We start from the raw sequence: 22,569 nt of genomic DNA, 5'->3' as shown, positions 1-22,569 counted from the left end.
ACGAACCAACGGAATAAGTAGGGCTATGACTCTTTCCAGAATACAAACATCACGCAATTAGCGATATGAAACTGAGAATTTCACTTACTTGTATTTCTTGCCTCAAGATTTTCACTCCCTTCTATATTTATTTTCTGAACTACCCCCCCCATCCCCTAATCGACTGAAAAAAAAAATAAACATAGTTACAGTCATTCCGAAGGCTCGTAAATCCCAAATTGACGAAGGGGGAAAAAGTTTCGTTTTTTGAAGAATCGTCGACTCGAAAGCGAAACGGGGGTCGATATTCTCAACGCTGTTCAACTCAAAAGATAAATGAATAATTAATAGATACATAAATAAATAAATAAATAAATAAATAAATAAATAAATTTTCGTGCCGGATTAAGAGTTTTCAGACTAGGCACCTTCGAAATAATCCCACACACTGTTAGTTAGTTAAAAGTTGATGCCTATTTAGGTGGTCAAAACTTACGTTTGAAATGAGAAAATGGGAGCATTTGCAGACATTTAAAACATCCGACATTAACGTTTTAGCGCTATAAAGAGCCGAAAGTTTTCGTTATTCATTTCCGATTGTAAGAGCAATCACGCAACATTTACTAGTATTTTAGCACCTTACGGAGCCGAATATTACCGTTAATCATTTTCAAATGTAAAAGCAAACTACCGACATTCATTTTAGCGTCTTTAGGGAGCTGAATGTTATCCTTATTCATTTCCGAACGTGAAAGCAAACATCCGCTATCTATTTTAGCATCTAACTGAGCCGATTGATACCGTTAATCATTTCCAAATGTAAAAGCAACAATCTCTTATTATTTTAGCATCGTATACGGAGCAGAATATTACTGGTATTCATTTCCAAATTTAAAAACAAACATCCGACATTTATTTCATTATCATACGGAGCCGAATGTTATTTGCTGCTGTCCACTTCCGAAAGTGAAATGAATCATCTGACAATATTATTTTAGCATCGTACGGAGCCGAATTGTAGGGCCTACTGTTGTTCATTTTTAACGTCAAGGCAGATATCAGACATTTACTTTCCCATCAAACGCAGCTGAATGTTACTGTTATTCATTTCGAAATGTAAAAGCAAATATCCAACATTTATTTGGCATCGTATGGAGCAGAATGTTACTTCTATTCACTTCCGAACGTAAAAGCAATCATCTGACATTTATTTCAGCATCTTCCGGAGCCGAATGTCATTGCTATTTACTTTCGAAACTAAAAGCAAACATCCGACATTCATTTGATCATAGTACGGAAATGAATATTATTGTTATTCATTTCCGAACGTCAAAGGGATCATTCGACATTTATTTTAGCATCCTCCGGAGCTGAATGTTATTGATATTTACTTTCGAACATTAAAGCAAACATCCGGCATTTATTTCACCATCACACGGAGTTGAAATTATTGGTATTCATTTCCAAACGTCAAAGGGATCATTTAACATTTACTTTAGCATCTTCCAGAGCTGAATGTTATCGCTAATTTACTTTCGAACGTTTAAGTAAACATCCGGCATTTATAGCGTCTTCCGAAGCTGAATGTTATTGCTATTTACTTTCAAACATAAAAGCAAACATCAGACAGTTATTTTATCATCGTACGGAGTTGAATATAATTATTATTCATTTCCGAACGTCAAAGCAAACATCAAACATCAATTTTAATGAATCAATGTTACTGTTATTCATTTCGAAATTTAAAAGCAGACATCCGACATTTTAGCATCGTATGGAGCAGAATATTACTGCTATTCGCTTCCGAACGTAAAAGCAATCATGTGATAGTTATTTTAGCATCTTCTGGAGCCGAATGTTGCTATCTACTTTCGAAAGTGAAAGCAAACATGCGGCGTTTATTTTATCATCGTACGGAGTTGAATATTATTGTTAATCATTTCCGAAAGTCAAAGCAAACATTCGACATTTATTTTAGCATCTTCCGGAGCCAAATGTTATCCTTATGCATTTCCGATCGCAAAATCAAATATCTGACATCAATTTTAGCACCGTATGGAGCTGAATCTTACTGTTATTCATTTCCAAAAGTATAAACAAACATCCGACGTTTATTTTAGTATCATACGAATATTACCATTATTCATTTCCAAAATTAAAATGAAACATCTGACATTAATTTTAGCATCTTGCGGAGCCGATTGTTGCCGCTGTTCATTTCCAAAAGTAAAGGCAAACATCTGACTTTTTCCTGCGGGAGAAATAGGACGACTTCGTAATACACTGTATTCATTTCTTGAGTCACTTGACAGATAAAAAAAGATCTCACCTCATGCATGCAAAATTTTACATGTATGGAGCTGCCTAATTAAGGCATACATTCGCGTATGAATGTAGACCTACATGTGTTTTCATAAACCATCTTCGATCGCTGCTTTCAAAGTGTTCTCCGTTCAGTGAGATCACACCCCATAATTACGTCTTCTTTTCACCATCTTATAGCCAAACGAAACGCAAATCAACTCATAATCAATGTTGAGACAAAGGAAAGCGTCTGGACACGTCGCTCATCGTCGGGCTATCACGAGCATCATTTTGTAATCAGGAGAGGTGCGTCTGAACACGTCGCTCGCTATTCAATTTGAGCACTGGCCGTGACCATTCAGAAATCTCGCTACATCTCAAGCGCCGTGTCCCGAAACGTCGGCACTATAATAAAACGAACACTTGCGTGAGCGGAGGTCACGCAACATAGAAATAATCAACAGCTTCTTTTGAGGGTGTCGGCAAGTGTCAGCAAGCGTCGGCAAGCGTCGCGGTATCATCAAAATGATGGCGCGTAATGCTTGGACCGACGCTTAGCGACGGAGTAAAAACATACTGCGACGCACTTCATTGTTCTCGCAAGAAGTCCCCGTCGCTGAGTGTCGCTCTCCGTCGCTCGCAGTCCCTAGTTTACCAGGTGCGCCTAACACATATACATGTATGCACAGAAAGTGAGCATACATACACTCAACATATGAGATGATCCTAAATGTTGACTACTGTATAATACTTCAGAGACAAGTGGAAAATAATGATGAACTATCTTACTGAATGCAAACTAGGAAAGTTTTCCTCCGAAATACCTAGTTTTTTCCTGGGAAATCGTGTGTTACATCAACAAGAGCAAAACAAATTGCAAATTGTTAAAGAATTGTTCAAGCAGTAAAAGACTGGTGCAAAACTAACCAAATCCAGGCAATCAAGAAAAGGATGACTGTCTCGATGCTGACATATCATCACACATGGCACATAATCTGCCCCTCTTCTATAGGTTTGGATTTGTTGCTAAACTTTGATATCATACAATTGAGAAATTTTTCAGGGCAAACAATTTTTGTGCACTTTGCACCTGCAACATTTCAGCTAAAATAAATAAAAAAACAAAACTATAAAGCAAATAATATGAAATGTGAATACTCTTTTCACCGCAGTTTTTCTAGAAGAATTCATACATTATTTGGCTAAGCATTGGCCACTCTGTGAAAATCACATTACTTGCTAGACTACCAATCAGCTACTTTACCAATACTCTCTGTGTGTCTGCTTCATTCGGGTTCCAGCAAATGGCAGGTGATAGAAATTTACATTGTACTCTGTGCAATGCCATCTGACCGTGTATAAAATCATAAGCTTGCGTGCAACCACATACTATTTTCAATGAGGTGAATTTGGCTGGACTAATTTTCAATAACATTATTCATTTTTAATAGCTCATCTCCTTTTAGCATGATTACAATGAGGTACCACTTGTACCAAGGTGAAATCAGCAGTCCGGCAACCCCGTTATGATCGAGTATAACTACACCTACTGCATAGTAGACCTCACTGAACAGGCTATAGGCATCCATCCTGAAACACACAAACATATCTTTTTACACCAAAGACTGGCACTAGTCAGCTAGAAAATCAGTTTGGTCTATATCTCAATGTATACATGCTCCACGGTAGCAGGGTGTGGTTATCATTATTCCCTGTGTTTAATCAATTCTGGCACTTTACAGTTTCTTTTCTCTAAATAAGTCAGTCCTTTGCATTGAAAATAGCTTGCAGGAATCTATTGCCAGAAAGAGACATTACGGTTGCTGTACATATCACCCCGTCACTTCTCATCTCAATGACAATAGAGGGCGCTATGCATTGTAATTCCTTTTGTTTTAGATTTGATCAGATTTAGATGAGTTAAAGTCTCCGGGTCAAAAAAGGTGGCAGGCATCTATTAGCAAAAACAGGCAAAATGTGATGTGATTTCATGTTTCCATTACAGCAGCACAAAACCTCCCTCAGCCACCTGCCAATAGAGGGCGGTGCATCCTTTATTTGTTAGTTTGTGACAAAATCACATTTAGTCAATATACAAAGGCCATAAAAGGTTGCAGGACCTATAACAGAGGTCTTTCTTTTTGTCATAACTTTCTCAAGACTGCTAATTAAGAGTTTCCTCAGGGTTGGCAAACAAGAGAGGGCGCCACGAACATCCTTCATCTTTACGTGCGTCTTGTTTCCATCCTACTCCATTTCCTCTGTGACTCTTGGTCAGAACAGGTGGCTGGAATCTATTCACAAAATGTGACATTGTGACATCATCTGGTACCCATCCATGATTGTTGCATGAGAGTCCTGTGGCTTGGACAATAGAGGGCGCTGTGTGTTGCATTTTTTCAGCATTTTTCTTTCTCCGTATTTACTGTTGTCTGTGCATCTGCATCGAATGGGCAGCTAGATTCTACCAGCAAAAAGTGACATTATTCAACATCTTCCCATCGCCACGGCAGCCAGTTTACATCGGCAATACCATGGCGATTCCACAAGGATTAAGAATCCTAATAAAGTTTACAGACTCGCCGCTCACTTGCGTTTTCAACCAGTCTAGTTGTCACCGCCTTTAACCCACTGAAGACTAGTGTCGAGTATACTCTGGCAGGTGTCTATGAGAAATGTGTGTGATGTAGCAAACTCACTCCGTCCTCAATGGGTTAAGGAGAGTGATGGTCCTTATCAGAAAAGATGTTCCTGCTGCGGGAATCCTACTCCGGGAATCCCACTGCGGGAATCCCGACGTCTCCTCTCAGAGTGCGTCGAGCTGCTTGATGAGGGCTTCCCGGTCCCTTAGGGCCTTGGCTGCCGCATCCCTCTCCTTCTTAGTAGGGGAGCGCTTCTTCTGCTTGGCCGCCATGATACGTCGGTAGTAGTCAATGCACTGGAGTGGGAGAGACCACGTCAGGTTAGGGGAAATACTCTACCATATGTCCCCAAAAAAAATTACAACAGAACCCTCCGCAATGATATCTTTACGAGTACTGAATCTAAATACAAATTCAGGGCATGAAACTATAACTCATTCCCCACATCTTACAGAAAACCCCATTCGATTTGCTTCAATGGTCAAAGAGAAATGAGGAATTTTGTAGAGGATGTCAGGAATCTCTTCCCTCCAAGTTCTGTCTATTGTATTCACACACAAGAGCATCGAAGTGCTAAAATTGGAAGAATTAGACTCATGACATGCTTTACAACAATATCCATTTCTTTGTGACCACTTAATCAAATTGAATGGGGTTTTTTTGGCAAAATAGAGCTAAGATGTTATGTCAATCATATTGGATATTATCAATTTGAAAATCTGATTGTTTTTTTATTTGTATTTTTTTAATTCTTTTTTAATTTTTTTTAAATTTATTTATTCATTTATTTATTTATTTATTTATTATTATTATTATTATTTATTTATTTTTTTTTTTTTTTGGGGGGGGGGGGGGGGGACATACTTCTTAAATCTTACAGACGATGTTTAGATCTGTCTGTGCCGGGGTGAAACCTTTGTGTGCCATACTAACTTGAGACTGCATTGCTTGGGTACTTTTGGAATACATTCCATTTTTCAAAGCCATGTAACTTTTTTACTGAAGCATTTTCTACTAGAAATGCAGTTCAGCAAAGGTGTAAGGAAAATTGTAAGCTTTGCTTTTATGTAGATTTTCTGAAAAAGCCATATCGACAAGGCTCTCAATGTACTTATTATTGAATGAGCATTCGTGGTAGATCTGAAGATCACAGACACAAAATATAGCACAAACGAACTGCTTGCACTACTTACATAATCTTCTGATTTGAACATATTTTCATTAACAACACAAAATAATAACAGGATGAATTTACTGTACTTGCTTGAAAGGACGCGACATACCTCGTTGTCTGCAGCGCGGAGTTTCTGCCTGAGATCCTGCCTCTTCATCTCCTCCTTAGCCAGTTTGATGAGCCGCTGCTTCTGGCTGCGATTGTGAGCGTAGAGCGCCTTTAGCTCCTCCTGTCTTTTCTGGAGCTCAATCAGGACCTCGTCTTCCTCTGCCATGACCATGGGGTCGTCGATGTCGAGCAGACCTGATGTTGTGGTGGTAAAGAGGTTGGAACATCAGTCAAGTACACAAGACTGAAAGAGATTGAGCTCTCTATTTGACAAACAATATGGCAATGACAATCTTTGACAAGTGTTTGATATAACAGGTACATTAGCTTTGCAAATGGGACAGCAAGCTGAAGTGAAAGGTTTGTTAGTTTGTTTGTTCATTTTCCATCTGAGAAGATGACTGGAAAGCCCATTCATTTATGCTAAGCTGGTAGGGTCCAGCTAGTTTGCAGGCACAAACCCTTGTTGGTCATAAAGCAAAGACTAATACACGCACCACTGCACTGCAGCCTCTACAACACAGGGCCTATGGGACAGTGCCGAAGCAGTGCATGTAGTAGTCTTGGCGCAGACTCCTTTACGACCAACAAGGGACCACTTCACTGGGTTAAACACCCTGCTCTTTGCGATGAATGAATGAAGTGGGATATTTTACGTGCATGAGTTGTAATACTCTCTCATACATGGGACCTCCATTTTATGTCCTATCCGAGGGACAGAGTGTTTTGCCTCTTGCTTGAGGGGACGGTATGATTACACACAACATTACTTTAGTCAAGACTCGGGTTCGAACCCGGGTCGCTTGGGTCAGAGGCAGACGCACTACCGACTGAGCCAACTCACTGCCCTCTCACAAACACGCATACTGTATATGCCATATATTTTGCAAGTCTAAATTTTTGCTAATCAAGACTTCCCGATGATTTCGTGAGTGGTTAAATCCGCGATCGTGGAGACCTATACTGAAAGGAGAAATGTGTACGCTTACGACACATTCATATCAGGTTCAGAGTCAATATTTTTGTGTGTTTTTAATTTCACAAATAGCACCTGACTCGCGAAATACGTGAAAATAAAAACCTCGCGAAATATTCGGCACATACAGTACCAGTCTGATCCCTTCTCACTCACCCTGTGCTAGTAGTTCCTCCTTTATTCTTGCCTCCAGGGCCTTGGTGTGTGGCACTGTGAAGGGGCGGTTACCATTCTTGGGTGAGGTGGCTGTGTTGCCATCGGTGACGGTCCCATTCTCTTCCTGCTAAAAATAAAAAATAATAAAATGTTAGAAATAAAACAAACTTTAAAATTTAATCTTTGGAGAGTCATTAGAAAATACAGGTTACTGCCATTGTAATTGAGTTCTTGGGACCTGTAGTTTTCTTGCAGTATATAAAAAAAAAATGCTGTAAGTGTAACTGATATACGGATAGTAATCACGGGACCTGCATTTTTACTTTGTTGCTCAGAAATTAAGTTAAAACTATGGTCATTATAGAAAATGATTTTTGGACTTTAATTTTCACTTTGTTGTATAAAAATGTTGTTGCAACTGTGTTCATTTCTCTGGGAGTGCACTGTTCCACATTTGGTGAGTCGGGTCACACACATAATATTTCCAGTCTTGAAGATTTAAGCCTTTATTTCAACTTGTATTATATTCTTTACTTTTTTCTTAACTTCTCATTTACACAATAGTGCTGATTCTAATTTCATGTAGACCCAAGCAGCTCACACATACGGCACTAGAAACAGTGTTACACAACTGATGCCTTGTAAGTACTTCTGCATACTGTAAAAGGAGGAAAGTTCACATGTATCTTTATTTCATGAATTTCACGAGAGCAACGATTCACAAACTAAAATATGGGAGAAAGATCTTGTCTACACTATATGAACTGAATGCGAGTGGCAATTCGCGAAAATTTCATGCTGCAGAAAATTCACTGGCTCCAATTTGTGAAAATTTCATGCCGCATAAATATTATGTCTTACAGTAGTTGACTCTTAACTTGAAACTATCCAGGTGCGGTTGACAGAAGACCACAGAAAAAGAATGCTTACTTTAGTCGTCTCCACGAAGAACTCCTCCTCCAGAGGACACATGATATTCTCCTCTACGAGAGCTGAAATGAGACGCTGGGTCAGCGTTCCAAACGGACAGATGTCGTCATCCGGCCTGGGGTTCAGAAAATAAACATATGGTACTGTCATCATAATGAGGAGCAAACAAAGAAGATTATTTACCTTGTCATATCAGGTTTCTTACTATTCAGGATACGAAAACAAAGATATTAGGTCCGACAAACACACCTTGTCATTCAAGGGTTTTGATAATATCCGACCTCTTTGTGGCAAGGTTCTAATGTACATGTATGGTCAATTATAATAATAATTTATAATAATAATAATTGTTTTGGATATAAACTCCAAATTTTATTGTCCAAGAATGGAAATTCATTTTGCCCAATTGATCGTGGGCCCGGCAGCGCCAGATCGACGTTGCTCTAACCTTTTCAACTGTTAAACGGGCAAACAAGGTAGCAGCAACTCCCATCTTTTAACATCTTTTGGTATGACGCGGCTGGGGTTTGAACCCACGACCTCCCGATTGTGAGGGTAGCCGCTCTACTCACTGAGCCAACACATCGGTTATCTGACCACCTCTCAAAAAAACACAAAATGTGGTCATTATACACAGGTGATTGTTGTGGACAAGATTGGCATGGTAACCAGTCTGACAGACATGCCTGTTATCAGTGCCCTATATGATTACATGTATACCACAGCACTGAATATACATGCCCACCTGTATAAAGTCACGTGTGTTAGGCAATTACCCTGTACTACCAAACAACAATGTGTTGGTAGCATACCTACTGGCCCGACTTCATGAAGGTGGTACAACCTTTGTCCATGGTTTAAACCATGGACAAAGATTGTACCACCTTCAAATTTTGTACAACCTTCATGAATTTGGGCCTCTGAGTCCGAGTAGACCCACACAGCCCTGATCTTCAAAGTGGCAAAACATTTTATACACACCTTTTGCAGCTATGTTTATGTAAAGTAAAACAGGGATTAATAAAGTACAGGGTTAAGAGTATCAGATGTAACTGCAATCATGGAAACATACCTGTCTGCTTTCTTGAGCATGGCTTTTGCTTCCTTCACGTTTGGAGATGGTCCCTTCTTTTTGTCTGTTATTCTACCTCCTGCAGCAAACAAACAAATGATAATGAATTCATATTTGACCGGTTCCCAATTACAGTTGTTATAGCTCTTGTAGTGGCAAATAATGTCTCTGTTGAAATACTCAAAATGTGTTAAAGGGGCTGTACAGTACTGATTGAGGTGGGGTTTCAGGTTTATAACATTCCTAAGTGAGACTATGAGAAACCTCTTATGAAATATAAAAGAGCATGTAATTGAAAGGATTCAATGTTTATTTGATGAAAATTGCTTTTCAAAAAGTGAAAATAATAAAAGGTGACAGGCCAAGCCTTTTACTAGGATCTCTTTGTTTCACCTTGTTTTTGGATATCTCAGCCATTTCAAAACCGATTTTCATCAAATAAACTTTTGATACCCCTTAGAATTGCATGCTCTTTGACAGCTCATAGAGTGGTTTCTGAATATCTTGCAAAATGTTAAAAGCTAAATCCTCACCTCAACCAGAACTGTACACACCCTTTAAGATGATATCAGAGTCTAATGAAACTTGCAGGGAAAGCAGCTGAACTGCATACACACATTATAAGCTCAAAAGAGGAAACTTCGCTGTTTCTTTCTTTCTTTCTGTCTTTCTGTCTTTCTTTCTTTCTTGCAGATGCATGAGTGACAACTGTAAATACTCACTTAATGATAAAGGTTACGGTATCATTTTGGAGAAGCCAGTGAAAAAGTTTGATTCCTGTATGCTGTTATCTATTAAAGGCAGAACTTGGATTAGATCATGTTGGTGTCAGAAAAAGCTCTGGTTATGACAATGAATGGCTCTGAATGTAAATAGCTCAGTATACAATAATAAAGCTACCAGGCTATAAATATAACTATTGTAATATCAACACCCTCATCAAAATCACTATCTCCATCTTCATCATCATCCTGCACATACAACATCATTATCAATCTAACTTTAATCACATTAATCATCATGAATATACATGTAGTCATCATTATTTTCAGCATTACCATAATCATTTCCAGCAGCACTGTTTTCTTTAGTTTCTTTGGTATAAAGTACAGAAAGGGAAGACAACTGCCACTAGAGGGCCTCCTACCTTCTCGCTGCTCCTCCAACAAGTCTTCATGCGCCCAGCGTACTGTGTAGTGTTTCCCCAGCGATGGGATCTTGAAATACTCCACCTCCTCATCCCCGCTCTTGATCAGCTCGTCCAAGACTTTCAGGTCATCGTTGGTGATGTCAGCACAGTACGGCTCCACTGACGCCCAGAAGCGGTCGATGGTGTCATTTCGGGGTAGGCGAGGGGGCGCCGCCTCGGAGAGTGGATCGTCCGTGAACTCATACTCCTGGAGCTTTTGCTGTATCAAAGAGAGGAAAGGGAACATGAAAGAAAAAAAAACAAACTTTAAAACCAACATTCATCTCTGCTTAATCTTGCAAACTCACAAATCATTGGTTTTACAACATCACTCAATGGATGTGAAAAACAAACAAAATAGAAACAAAACATGTACATGTTGATGATAACACTCAAAACTAAATGGAAGTAGTATGAGCTCAGAGCAAAACTTATTCAGGGCATAAAGTATAAAGGGAGCAAATTGTCTTGTCCAAAGATGGGTTGCTATGGCAACTGAGCATTTAAGCATCTTAAGCCTAACATCCTAACTTTAAAGGTTTCCAGGAGCAATCTTATCAACTGGGAATTGCTTCAAGTTTCCACCCACTCACATGCATGCTCTTGGCTTTGGGTCGGTTCGGTCCTGAGGGTGTACCAGCATTGTTCATTTTGCTGCTAGACTCCTTCATCTTCTTTGGAGGTTTCTCCGATTTCTCTTCAGTTCTCCCTCTCTTGCCTGATGAGGGTGTGCTTGCTGCATCCTCTTTTTTGTCCTGCTAGTTAGATTAAAGCCACACACAAAAACACAAACAACAAAAACAGGATGAATCTGAGACTGAAACCTATTTTTGCACAGACTTCATTCAATAATTGTTGCAGAAATGAGAATTACTAATACTATAGATTACCTTCTTTCTTCTACTGTTACTCCTGACATACAACCATTGTGTTGAGGTATGAACTCTGGAATTGATTAGTAAAGAATATTAACAAAGTTTATTAAAGTGTTCGTTCCTCAATACTGAAGTAGAGGTTATCATCAATACAATCAGTATATATGAAACCAGGGTATCATCATACATAATTTGAACACAAAAACATTCTTCTTGGGTCCAATCATCAAGTAACAAGATCCATGCCTTCACTATAATGTCACTTTTCCTTTTTGATCGCTACAATTACAGAATATAATTCATGCCTTCTTTGATTTTTTATTGTTTCATTTACAGATTTGTAATAAAAACAAACTTTAACTCTGTCAGGAAGTCTGTGAGTAGACAGCAGCAGATCATCTAATTTGCATCAAGACTGTTGATATAACTCAAGAAAAGATAAAGAAGAGATTGAAACTCTATAACATTTTTTTTTTTCCGTCTGTGCTCACTGGTTCTTTTGCTGGTTTTTGTGTGTAGTGGAGCATCACATGCGGTTACACATCAAGAGTTGAGATATTGGATGACACAAATAACCACAACCCAACCAAGAGAGAGAGCATGTGATGAAGGTCAGAAAGTGGTAGAGGGAGAGGGGGTCCACTCACCGGTTTTGCCCCCTTCTTATCCTTCTTACTGGTGTCCTGGAGGTCAGAGAGGGTCTGCACTTCCTGCTGGATCTGACGGATCCGACGAGACACGGCCGCCAGCATGGTCTCCAGCTCCAGCTGAAGGCAGTCAAGTTCCTCTAGGCTGATGGTGCCATTCTCAACTTCCTTTTCAACAACTGGGTGGGGACAAAGATGAGAGGTGGAGTGGGGGGGGGGAGGAGAGGAAGAAGAAGAGGAGGAGAAAGAAGAAGAGGAGGAGGTGGAAAAGGAGATGGAGGTACATGTAGTAGAGGAGAAGGGAGAGAGGATGATCCAAGGAAGAGGAGGAGGGAAATAGAGGGAGGAGAGATGAGAGGATGAGGAAGAAGAAGAGGAGGTGGTGGAAAAGGAGATGGAGGTAGTAGAGGAGAAGGGAGAGAGGATAAGCCAAGGAAGAGGAGGGAAATAGAGGGAGGAGAGATGAGGAGGAGGAGAAATGAAGAGCAGGAAAAGGAGGTGGGGGGGAAGGAGTAGAAGGGGTAGGGGAAGAGGTCAAGGGGAAGGTGGAGGAAGAGGAGGAAAAGGAGAAGAGAGGAGACGACAAGGGGGAAGAGGGTAGGTTTAGGAAGTGCAAGAATGAAGTAGAGGGAGTACAATATGAGAGGAGAGTATGGGAGGAGGTGGAGGAGAAGCAGGGGAGGGAAAAAACGATGAGACGAAGATGAGGAATACGAAATGGAGGAGGAACAGGAGTGGGAGAGAGAAATACATAAAGAGAGGAAGAGAAGAAGAAAAAATACGAGCACGGGAGAAGAAAGAAATCAATCATAATACTACTACATTGTATGTACGTGTAAATGATTTCAGTGTGTTCACTGTTATTTCTGGCTGCGAAACATCAACAGTGCGCCGTCATGGCAAATCACGACAAAAGCCTGAAAATGAAAGGAAAGTGCATATGTCATTGGACATGTTCAGATTTTTACCAATTGGGCCAAGGGATAATGCTGGTTTTCATCTTCTTATTTCTTCCCGCTCTTCATCTTCCTCATCTTTATTGGTTTGTAGATAATGTTGTTTGTTACATCTCTAACCGTTAGACATCTACATTGTCTTACAAGTTCTAAATAATCATACAAACATGACATCCTATCCCACAGATGAAAACTATAAATTGACTGCAAGATGTTCATAAACTCACTTGCTGAATATTTTGTCTCTCCCTTCAACAGTTACAATGTAAACTGCACAATTTGCATTTTACAGTTCACGAACACAACACAACTGATAGAGAGCTAGCAACACCTTGTAGCGTTAGACTTGGAGACAACAGGACAATACCCGCCGCGCTGCACGGTGAGCATGAGTAAAATTACTTAAAAATTAATTCGCCCTTGTGTCTGACCACAGACAGTCAATGATAATTGATCGAGTCGATCAGTCATGTTTTCTTTGTAACAGAAACAGAGTTAATGTTAATTTACGTTAGCTAGATCTACAAATGTGTATGAGGTCATTCTTGTACATACTGCAGGGAATATCAAGCCAATAAAAAAAGGTAAAGTTTAACCTCTTTAACGTTAGAATCTAGAAAAACGCTCACCTGAATTGTATCTCGGACATGATTTCTTGTGGTCGATATGAGCTAACTCAGGAAACTGAAATGGGAGGTCTTTAACATCTGCCATTTTTCACGGAGTTTCCACTGACTGTACTACTGAAGCCGGTGTTGTTGCGTAGTGAGGAGAGATCTAAGGAAGGACACAAAAGTAACACTCCACAGCCGCAGAAAAGACCCGGGGCCAGTGCGGTGGTGTACACACCAGTCACCAGTGTCAGTGACCAGGCATGTGCATGTGATGCAGCGCGTACAGAATCGCATCCGTACTTGTCGGGTAAAAACGCATCAATTTACATGCTTGTAAGCATTCATTTTTACACTTTCGAAAAATAGGGTCTACATGCGACAGGCTTCAAGTCACAAAATTCACGGCGATAAATTGAACAGATGGAAATGGTGGGTTCGTGAACTGCAAACATCAACACGGACGGCGCGGCCTACCATCCATAGAACGTACCGAACAGCACCAGCATTCGACTCTCCCACATCACACAAACCTATCTATATACATGCGGCCAGCAAAAGCTCCTGGGTTAGCTCTGCAATCTGTACACAAAAGCACCAATGACCTGACCGAGCGGATGTTGTTGTGGCCAATTTTAATTCCTTTTAGAAAATTAAAAGTCATGTATAAAAAAATCAAAACCAATAAATTAATTTTAAAGAAGCCTTATTTTCTTCAATTTGTTTTTGTTTTGATGTCAGTAGAATGATAAAGATAAATACAATTATTACATTGATCATTTTAGGTTGAGCTTAAATACAATCAAAATGGCGACGCCCATGGGGAGGCAACTTAGCATGAGCCAGTCAAGTCTGAAAACTGTTGTGCATTTTGCGGTCTCAATAAGGATTCTACTAAGTGTAATGCAGGTACGGCTTTTGCTGGTAAAATTTAGGCTAGTATGCGACTATTAAGTATCTTTGCTGGTTTTCAAAATAAATTTTTTGTGTAAATAATCGGTACTAGCTCAGTTGGATTTTAGAATTGTTATGTTACTGGCTGTGCTGTGTATAACTTCACGCAGCCGCTGTCGCGACTGATCAGGCTATGCTGTGCAGTGTATTGTCTTCTCTGGGTAGTTTACTGGCGGATGATCGGGATCACATGCACCGGTCTCGCCGCACAGCGCGGTGGTCCGTTCTCCCCATCCACAATATGCTGTATCGTGTAGCGTGTACATGTACAGTAGGCCATGGCCCATAGCACACAATGCCTAACACAGTTAGCCTGCAATGCCAATGCCTAATGGAAATCCCTAAACGTTAGACCCTACTGCACTGACAGATTTGAACTTCAAATAAATTCAATATTATTTATATGTAGCCTAATGTTACACTGTTCAGTTGTGAATGTGATTTTTATACGAGTGAGTGGAAGTAGATCTAAATTACTTAAATTTATAGGTGGCTTTTCACGAATCGAAAGGGTGCAGAGTGGAGCAGAGCGGAGCACTCGACGCACCCATTGGCCATTGGAGACAAGCCCCCGGCCCCCGCCCAAGCCCAGTTTGTCTCAAAAGGGTGCGTTTAGCCGTTGTGGCGGAGTATGTTTGAAGAACGCACCCATGGACATGATGGATGCATGGTTTATCTTTAAAGGGTGCAGCGCGGAGCTTCGGAGCGGAGTGGAGCGCTCATTGCACCCGTTCAAGATAAGCGCCTCCCCCCGTTTGTCTCGAAAGGGTGCATTGGGCAGAGTATGTTCGATGAAAGCACCCGTTGGAGACAACGGGGGGGGGGGGGGGGCTAGTCTTGAATGTACGCGTAGCGTAAGCTAGTCTTAGAGGATTTTCAAATCTTGTCTGTTACAGTAATCTTACGTTTTTGAATGAAACCAATACAGGGCAAGTCCAAGATAATGTCCCCTCAGATGCTCAAAATTCATCTTGATTTTATCAAAAAGTTATTGATATCATGTTGTAGCCAAAGAGTTAAATCATATATTTCCAGCAAAGAAAATATTGAATTATGCAAATTTATGCAAGAAATATGGCCTTGATTTGCATAAATCAAAAACAAACCTTACGTATGGGACAAATTATAAATATTCATCTAAAATCAGTTGAATTTGTCCTTGACCTAGTTCCTTTATGGACATGACCCCTGTATGAGTTAGTATAATCTGCAATTGGTAAGACAAGGTCAGCACATTAATTATGCAAATTATGCACTTTCCCAGAACATAGTGTCCCATACGTAAGGATTTGAGTATGTTTTTTTAAGTTTTTTCTGAAGATTTGTAACATTGACCAATCATACTTTAGGAAGTTCTAATTTATTCATGTCAACTCCAGATTAGCAAAACTAAATGAGGAAATTTAATTAGTCCTTCATCTTATAACTAATTAAAGTTTGCTTACGTATGGGACAAATGCCTTACGTATGGGACATTACATGCAAAGTGAATGGGAAAACCGCCTTTTGACATGAATGCTATATGTCCTTACATTTGTTTGGTTAATGGTTATCTTTGCACCTACTCTGAAGGAAATGTCTATATATCTGCCTCTCCTACTCAGTTGACCTCAGGGAGAGTGTAAGAACAGCATTATTGAGTCATTCTATGATTAAGAAAGGAAAATAAAGAATATTCATTTATACTTGTATTTTCTTATTTTCATTACAGGCTGTGCAGCTGGTCTTAAATTAACATTCCCCGTTAACATTTTGATATTGGACATTTTCTTAATTCAGTTATCATTTTCAACTTTACCTCTCTACAAAATGACTTTGTCCAAGAATGGGATTCTCTGAGTGTCATTTTAGGTGCAGTACACTGTTCAGCATGTACCACAGGTTGTACAGCCTCAAAAGCGAAATCAAAACAATTGTGCTTATGGCGCTCATCAATGACAACATTATAGGTCTTACTGAAAAGAAAAATCACTTAAGGTGTGAGCAGGTAACTTTGTCATTACTAGAGTTGATAGCAAAGGAAAAACCCTATGAGAATACTTTTTATTTTGATATGATTGTTAATATTTCAACTGCTCACCCTCAGAATATGTCATGACTTTAACATCAAGGTCATGAACATGATTTCTGAAAATCCTGTAAAATGAAGACTATAGTTTACATTTGCTATAAACCACAATATCAATACTGGTTCTGTGGTTGGAGTGCTAAAAACACAAATTACACAAACAAATAGGGAATTCAATATTCTTTTCTATTTTGTGTTTGAAGAGACAGATGTGCTCTGAGACACCTTCATCAACTCATACTTACTTTGTACCCCACATCTACACAATAATCAACATACATTGCAATCTGGTAGTGTATGATCAAATGAGGTTATTAGAATTTATTCAAAATTGTAATTTGCAGATCAGTGAGTAACTTAAGTGTTTCAAATCTAGATTTGAATGTGCAAATGATAATCTTTCCTGTATCGCTACACAAGCATGTATGTATGTACAAAGTAACACAAATTTTGTCGTCTTTGGTTTCATAGACACGAAGCCAAGCAATTTGAAAAAAAAAAAAAAAAACAGCATTGGTACATACATTCTTCTATCTCCTTGAAATCTAAAACTTTCATTAAAATTTGATTGATTTTGCAGTTCAGCTAAAATTCACATGGCAAAACATGATGATTACAGAGCAAAATGAAGTACTCTTGTTGTTGTTGTGTTTTGTGCTGCATTTCAAACAATTATAAAAGCTTTATAAAAACTCAGACAACTTGCAAGGTAAGCCTAGAGCTACTGAAAGTACCCACTTCAAACTGTATTTGCAAATTACACTGTACATGACATTTGATTCTAAAGTTGAAATTATCAAGACTACAAATTAGTTATTGTACGTGTACATGTATGCTATATCAAGGTCACAAGCTAGAATTCGCTCATTTTTTTTTTTCATTTGATGAAAAAATATTGACTAGAGTAATTACAAATGGGCTAGAAATAGAGTGTCAGTACACTATATCTGTATGTGCAGACATCATGAGGACAGTGTTAATGCATGACGGAATCCAAACTAAGACATTTAATTGTAAATTGGTAATTACTTTTATTTGTTTTATTTTAGCTTTTGCTAGGTACCTGAACCAGGAAAGTACCCACTTAGAAGTCTATTTCCTTTGTTACATGTTGTAGCATGATTTGTGGAACTGAATATGACACTATGGGGAAATTTAAAGTCATTCCCATGAATGCATTTGTGCACTAAAGACAAATGTCCCATACGTAAGTTGAGCCATGTCCCATACGTAAGGTGTACTTTCGTTAATTAAACCAACTTCATGAAAATATGCTTTATTCTTTTGCAGTGAAACTTTGCTGGAAGATACTTCAGTATTGTACCTTTCTTCACTTCCAAACAGAACTTGATCAGTAAGGTACTTTCAGAGAATTTTCAGTTCAAACTTTATTTTGAAAAATCCAGTTTTTCTCTGGTCCCATACGTAAGTTGGCATATTTTTCTTAATAAAACCATTAACCCAAGGTCAAATGACATCAAACTTAAACACAATATTCTTCTCAGGGATACCAGTCCTCCTGATGATAAACAATAAAATCCAAGTGCTCCTTCATTACTTTTCAGAGGTTTGAAATCTCTGAATGTCCCATACGTAAGGTGCGCGATATCTTGGACTTGCCCTACAATTTAGCTATTTTGCACTGAAAAAGTATGACCTCTGACCATTTAAAGGTCCAGTGTATCCCTTGGGAGCAGGCATGCACAGATGCCAAGCTCAAAAAATTTTTATGAGTGAGATTTTCATAAGTCGGCATTTTGGCGCGCGCGCATGTGCATGAGCGAGGGAGCGAAGCGACTGAGCGAGGCGATGGTGTATGAGGGGGGTGTCCACCCTCCCATGGTTGGAAGCTTTTTCAATTTTTAGCTCTTAGTGGTACAAGTTGGTGCATATTTAAGTGACTATTTTTTACTTATTTTGAAAGACAAAAGGGAAATATGCCTGCAATTGCAACTCTTACTTTAATCCTTTAAGCTATATGCTCCCAATGCGTGAGAAAAATGGGTGTCATGCGTGAGATCGTGAGACAGACCCTAAATGCTTGAGTCTCACAATGCGTGAGACTTGGTAGCTCTGAGGCATGATTTAAAAAAAAAAAATGTTCAAGATATCACATTTGATGCTTACGTGTAGGTCTGTTGTACCACAAAACATCCTAGAGCTCTACCGTATAAAATTTTCGCAATAAAATCTAAAATATAAGAAGATATCAGTGTTTTTCTCAATAAACCGTAGCTGCAGACGGTTTAGCCTGGAAGCATATCTATTATATTACTGTACATTTTGTGTGTTTAACAACATTTAACATCGATTATACAGATTCAAATTTTTGCAGTGGTTGTTTCTAGACCTAACTCACATTTTACAACTACGTTGTATTTTGAAGCACTTACAAGTGTGCTGGGTTTTTGTTTCATCTGCAAATGGTAAATTATGACTTTAATCTAGGCCTACATACGTATAGGCCTACTATGAACCGCTCGGTTTTGACAGATCTTAAAATATGTAGGCCAAAGGGCAAAGTTCAGAGTTTATTGTATGCGTGTGTAGTTTGCATGCGTCTTTGTACCCGGCGAGGGGATGCTATGCTTTGCGTTGTCCTCGTTTATTTTTTTGAAGGGTTTATGTATATGAGAGGAAAACATATCAAACAAAATTAATTACTATAATTTGTAATAAGTAATAATTTGTAAAGTACGATTTATAGTATGTTTTGTTTGATATGTTGTCTCGAATGGGTGCATTGAGCGCAATGCTCCACTCTGCGCCGCACCCTTTCGAGATAAGCCCTAATATACAAACTGTAGACTCTATCCTGTTAAGTTGCAATTATGTTCAGTGGAATTTGATAATTATAAGAATTAGGGACTTCATCACTCGCATCATGAACATTCCTGCCTGTATGGAAAATGTAATTACTGAATGTTTATATGGCTATTCCATTTTCTTGTTTGTTTTGATGCCAGAAAGTTTAAAATATTTCCTTTTTTAAACAATGTGAGATGAGGTACAAAGATGATAAAATGGCTAATCCATCCTTCTAATTCAATTTATCTTTCCTGTGCAGATTATTCTCAACACACTCATTCCAGACCACGAGGCAGACGCGTTCCATCAAGACACGATCCAGAACCCAACCACCGGTGACAGGGTGGTCGAGTTGGCCCTCGGAGGGTTCCGCAAGTGGGATGGTGCTTACTTCCTACACATCGCTGAGAATGGCTACACCAAATCTCACATGTTTGCATTCTTTCCCCTCCTCCCGTTCGTGGTCAGAGCGACGGCTGACTCTCTCTTGGCACCACTTCAGCTCATGATGCATCGGAGGAGTGTGCTCCTTGTGGCGGGCTACCTCATAAACTTCGCAGCATTTGTACTCGCAGTTTGCGCACTGTACAGACTCACTGTGAAAGTACTGCAAGATGAGAGACTGGCGTACTCGGCAAGCGTGCTGTTCTGCGTCAATCCGGCTAGCGTCTTCATGTGCGCTGTGTACACGGAGGCGACATTTTCGTTCCTGAGTCTGTGTGGAATGTTGTTTGTGATGAGCAGACGCTTCTTCCTATCTGCTGTCTTCTTTGGCCTAGCAGCGGCTGCCAGGTCCAACGGTCTGGTCTCGCTTGGATTTGTCGCCTACCTCAGCGCCCAAGAAGTTGTACGAACTACCTCAGCCACCTGCATGCGAGTTTTCAATATGCGGACGCTCAAGCGCCTATGTGCAACATTTTCAACCTGTGTGACTCGTGTGGTGTACTCTGGTGTGATCATTGCTGCACCATTTCTCCTTTTTCAGCTCATAACACACAGTAAGATTTGTGGCACGAATGAATTTTCTTTGATGCAGGCTGGCAAATTTTTGAGTGCAGTATTTAGACATAACTCCACAGGTGGAAGAGCACAGCAAAGTTCCCAAGATCCGTGTGATGAGGAACTCGTACCGTCCTGGTGTTGTGATTCATTTGCGATCCCATATTCTAAAATTCAATCTAGTCACTGGAACGTTGGCTTCATGCGCTACTACGAGTTCCGGCAAATCCCGAATTTCCTACTGGCCTCACCGATCATCACCTTATCTCTTGTGGGGGCATTCCAGTATTGCCGTGCCAACTGGGAACACGTCAGATGTCTGGGTCTTCTTCAGCCAATCAGGAATGATTACAAAAAGACAGACATGCCGACTGCTTCATCAGTGGGTTTCTTCAGTCCAGAATGTTTTGTCTACATTGTACATCTTATGGCGCTGCTACTATTTGGTCTGACAACCATGCACATTCAAGTGAGTAAGCCAGACCAAATTTGTCAGGAATCCCTGTTTTTAGTCAAGTGTTTCAACAATATATCCAGTGGCGGATCCAGAGGGGGGCGCACCCGGCGCACGCCCCCCCCCCCTTTATTTTTCGATAAAAACAAGAGAAATAAAAAGAAAAAAAATAAAGTGAAACCCGGAAGTGGCATCAAAAATATTAGCTACGCCCCCTCCCCCCCCCCCCCCTTTTCCAGAATTCCTGGATCCGCCCCGGTATCTGCTTTTGTTGTTGTTGTTGAATTGCAGAAACTCTCCTATGTCATAACTTGTCTGTGAACCTTGTAATTTATTGTTTATTTATCATCAGTATGAAAACTATTAGAAGCTCAGAAAGCTCAATGAAACAATGTGTTTCATACCACCTGTTCATACCGTATTGCTTGATATACATGTATTTCATGTTGCGCACTCAGAGGGTGCCAGAGGCTTTTCTGTATAGGCCCTATTTTAACACTTAAAAAAAACACACACACACACACACACACACACACACAAATCACCAATTGAAGTGGTGGACTGTCCTGACATGGGTTGTATGCATTAATATGAAGGTGAAGGGGCAATGTACTTTGCCCCCCAAAAAGAAGAAAAGAACAAAAGATTAAAATTGCTTGACCAGGTAGTATAATTTGATTTGTGGTTTCCCTCTTCTCTTACAGGTCATTACAAGATTTCTAGTGTCCAGTTCACCGGCTGTACTCTGGTATGCTGCACATGTCATGCAGTCGTCCCTCACAGAAGGTGATGCGCCTGGCTCGCCCCCTATCAAGCAGCATGGACCAGCCCAAGAAGGAATGCTGCCAATGGACATAGTGTGGAGGAGGCCTGTGGGATGGAAGGGTCGATTAGTGCGTGGGTATTTTCTGAGCTATTGCATCATTGGGATTGCACTACACTGCAACTTTTTGCCTTGGACGTAGCAGTTCGTCAAGTATGCAACTAAATTCCAGTTCTATGCATCAACTTCATAACAAAGATTGAGTATGGAAATCAGACAGTTTGCCGAAGATCTGCTGAACTTAGCCACAATCTTGTCGCTTGCAGTTTTGATGAATGAGAAAAATGTTTATGTCTGCAGAGCAACAGCGAGAATAAGATGTTGGGTAGCAGTAACCTAAAACCTGTCCTAAAAATAAAGGAAAAGAAAATAGAAAGGATGTCTCCAAGGGACAAAATGCATGCAACGCAAATGCTGAAAATCTTCTCTTTTTTTAACATTGTGTACACGGGTACCTTATACAATTGTAATGTATTTATCTTGAATTTACTTTTAAGGCTACACCTGGCAATTGCAGTGGTGAAAGTATATTACTGTAGATAGTGTGGTATGGCAGAGTTAAGGGATTCCCAAGGGACCCATTTAAAAACCCAGTTTGGATAATTGCCTTTTGAAGCTGAGGAGCTGTTTCATTGCAGTATGATTTATTAGAAGGGAGCAAATTTTTAAGAAAGACGGATAGTGCACTTCCCACAGCCTTCAGATACAGTAAAGTACACATCTGTGTGATATGCAAAACTATTGCATAACAAGGATCATGTTCTAAAAGTAGCAAAGTAAATGAGTTTTGCAATAACACCATCTGGTATTAAAATCCTTGGAAGGACAGATTTACTGCATTTTT

The 22,569-nt window shown here is 39.7% G+C and overlaps 2 protein-coding genes across 2 annotated transcripts; one reads left to right on the top strand and one right to left on the bottom strand.

Annotated features, from left to right (window-relative positions):
* Positions 1 to 5,020: 5,020 nt before the first annotated feature.
* LOC140246971 (transcriptional adapter 3-A-like) lies at positions 5,021 to 13,881 on the bottom strand. Its single transcript, XM_072326281.1, has 9 exons — positions 13,638 to 13,881; positions 12,053 to 12,231; positions 11,124 to 11,288; positions 10,489 to 10,750; positions 9,342 to 9,420; positions 8,270 to 8,384; positions 7,340 to 7,466; positions 6,209 to 6,402; positions 5,021 to 5,221 (listed from the first exon to the last, which is right to left on the bottom strand). Exons 1-9 carry the CDS (start codon positions 13,720 to 13,722, stop codon positions 5,090 to 5,092), a joined length of 1,338 nt encoding a protein of 445 aa, XP_072182382.1. The 5' UTR covers positions 13,723 to 13,881; the 3' UTR covers positions 5,021 to 5,089.
* A 545-nt stretch (positions 13,882 to 14,426) lies between these two features.
* On the top strand, positions 14,427 to 21,867 carry LOC140246970 (GPI mannosyltransferase 2-like). Its single transcript, XM_072326280.1, has 3 exons — positions 14,427 to 14,528; positions 19,709 to 20,917; positions 21,607 to 21,867. Exons 1-3 carry the CDS (start codon positions 14,427 to 14,429, stop codon positions 21,865 to 21,867), a joined length of 1,572 nt encoding a protein of 523 aa, XP_072182381.1.
* The last annotated feature ends 702 nt before the right edge of the window (positions 21,868 to 22,569 follow it).

The sequence above is a fragment of the Diadema setosum genome, chromosome 3 (genome assembly GCF_964275005.1).
Source record: "Diadema setosum chromosome 3, eeDiaSeto1, whole genome shotgun sequence".
Taxonomy (NCBI): domain Eukaryota; kingdom Metazoa; phylum Echinodermata; class Echinoidea; order Diadematoida; family Diadematidae; genus Diadema; species Diadema setosum.
This window is presented reverse-complemented; position numbering and strand designations above follow the sequence as displayed.

Excerpts from the sequence above, each read along its gene's own strand:
- LOC140246971 (XM_072326281.1), bottom strand. The coding sequence starts at position 13,722 with ATGGCAGATGTTAAAGACCTCCCATTTCAGTTTCCTGAGTTAGCTCAT. Across the intron at positions 10,751-11,123 it reads CCAAAGCCAAGAGCATGCAT|CAAAAGCTCCAGGAGTATGA; the intron begins GTGAGTGGGTGG and ends TCTTTGATACAG. Across the intron at positions 6,403-7,339 it reads GGAGGAACTACTAGCACAGG|GTCTGCTCGACATCGACGAC; the intron begins GTGAGTGAGAAG and ends CCACAACATCAG.
- LOC140246970 (XM_072326280.1), top strand. The coding sequence starts at position 14,427 with ATGGCGACGCCCATGGGGAGGCAACTTAGCATGAGCCAGTCAAGTCTG. Across the intron at positions 14,529-19,708 it reads TTCTACTAAGTGTAATGCAG|ATTATTCTCAACACACTCAT; the intron begins GTACGGCTTTTG and ends TTTCCTGTGCAG. Across the intron at positions 20,918-21,606 it reads TGACAACCATGCACATTCAA|GTCATTACAAGATTTCTAGT; the intron begins GTGAGTAAGCCA and ends CTTCTCTTACAG.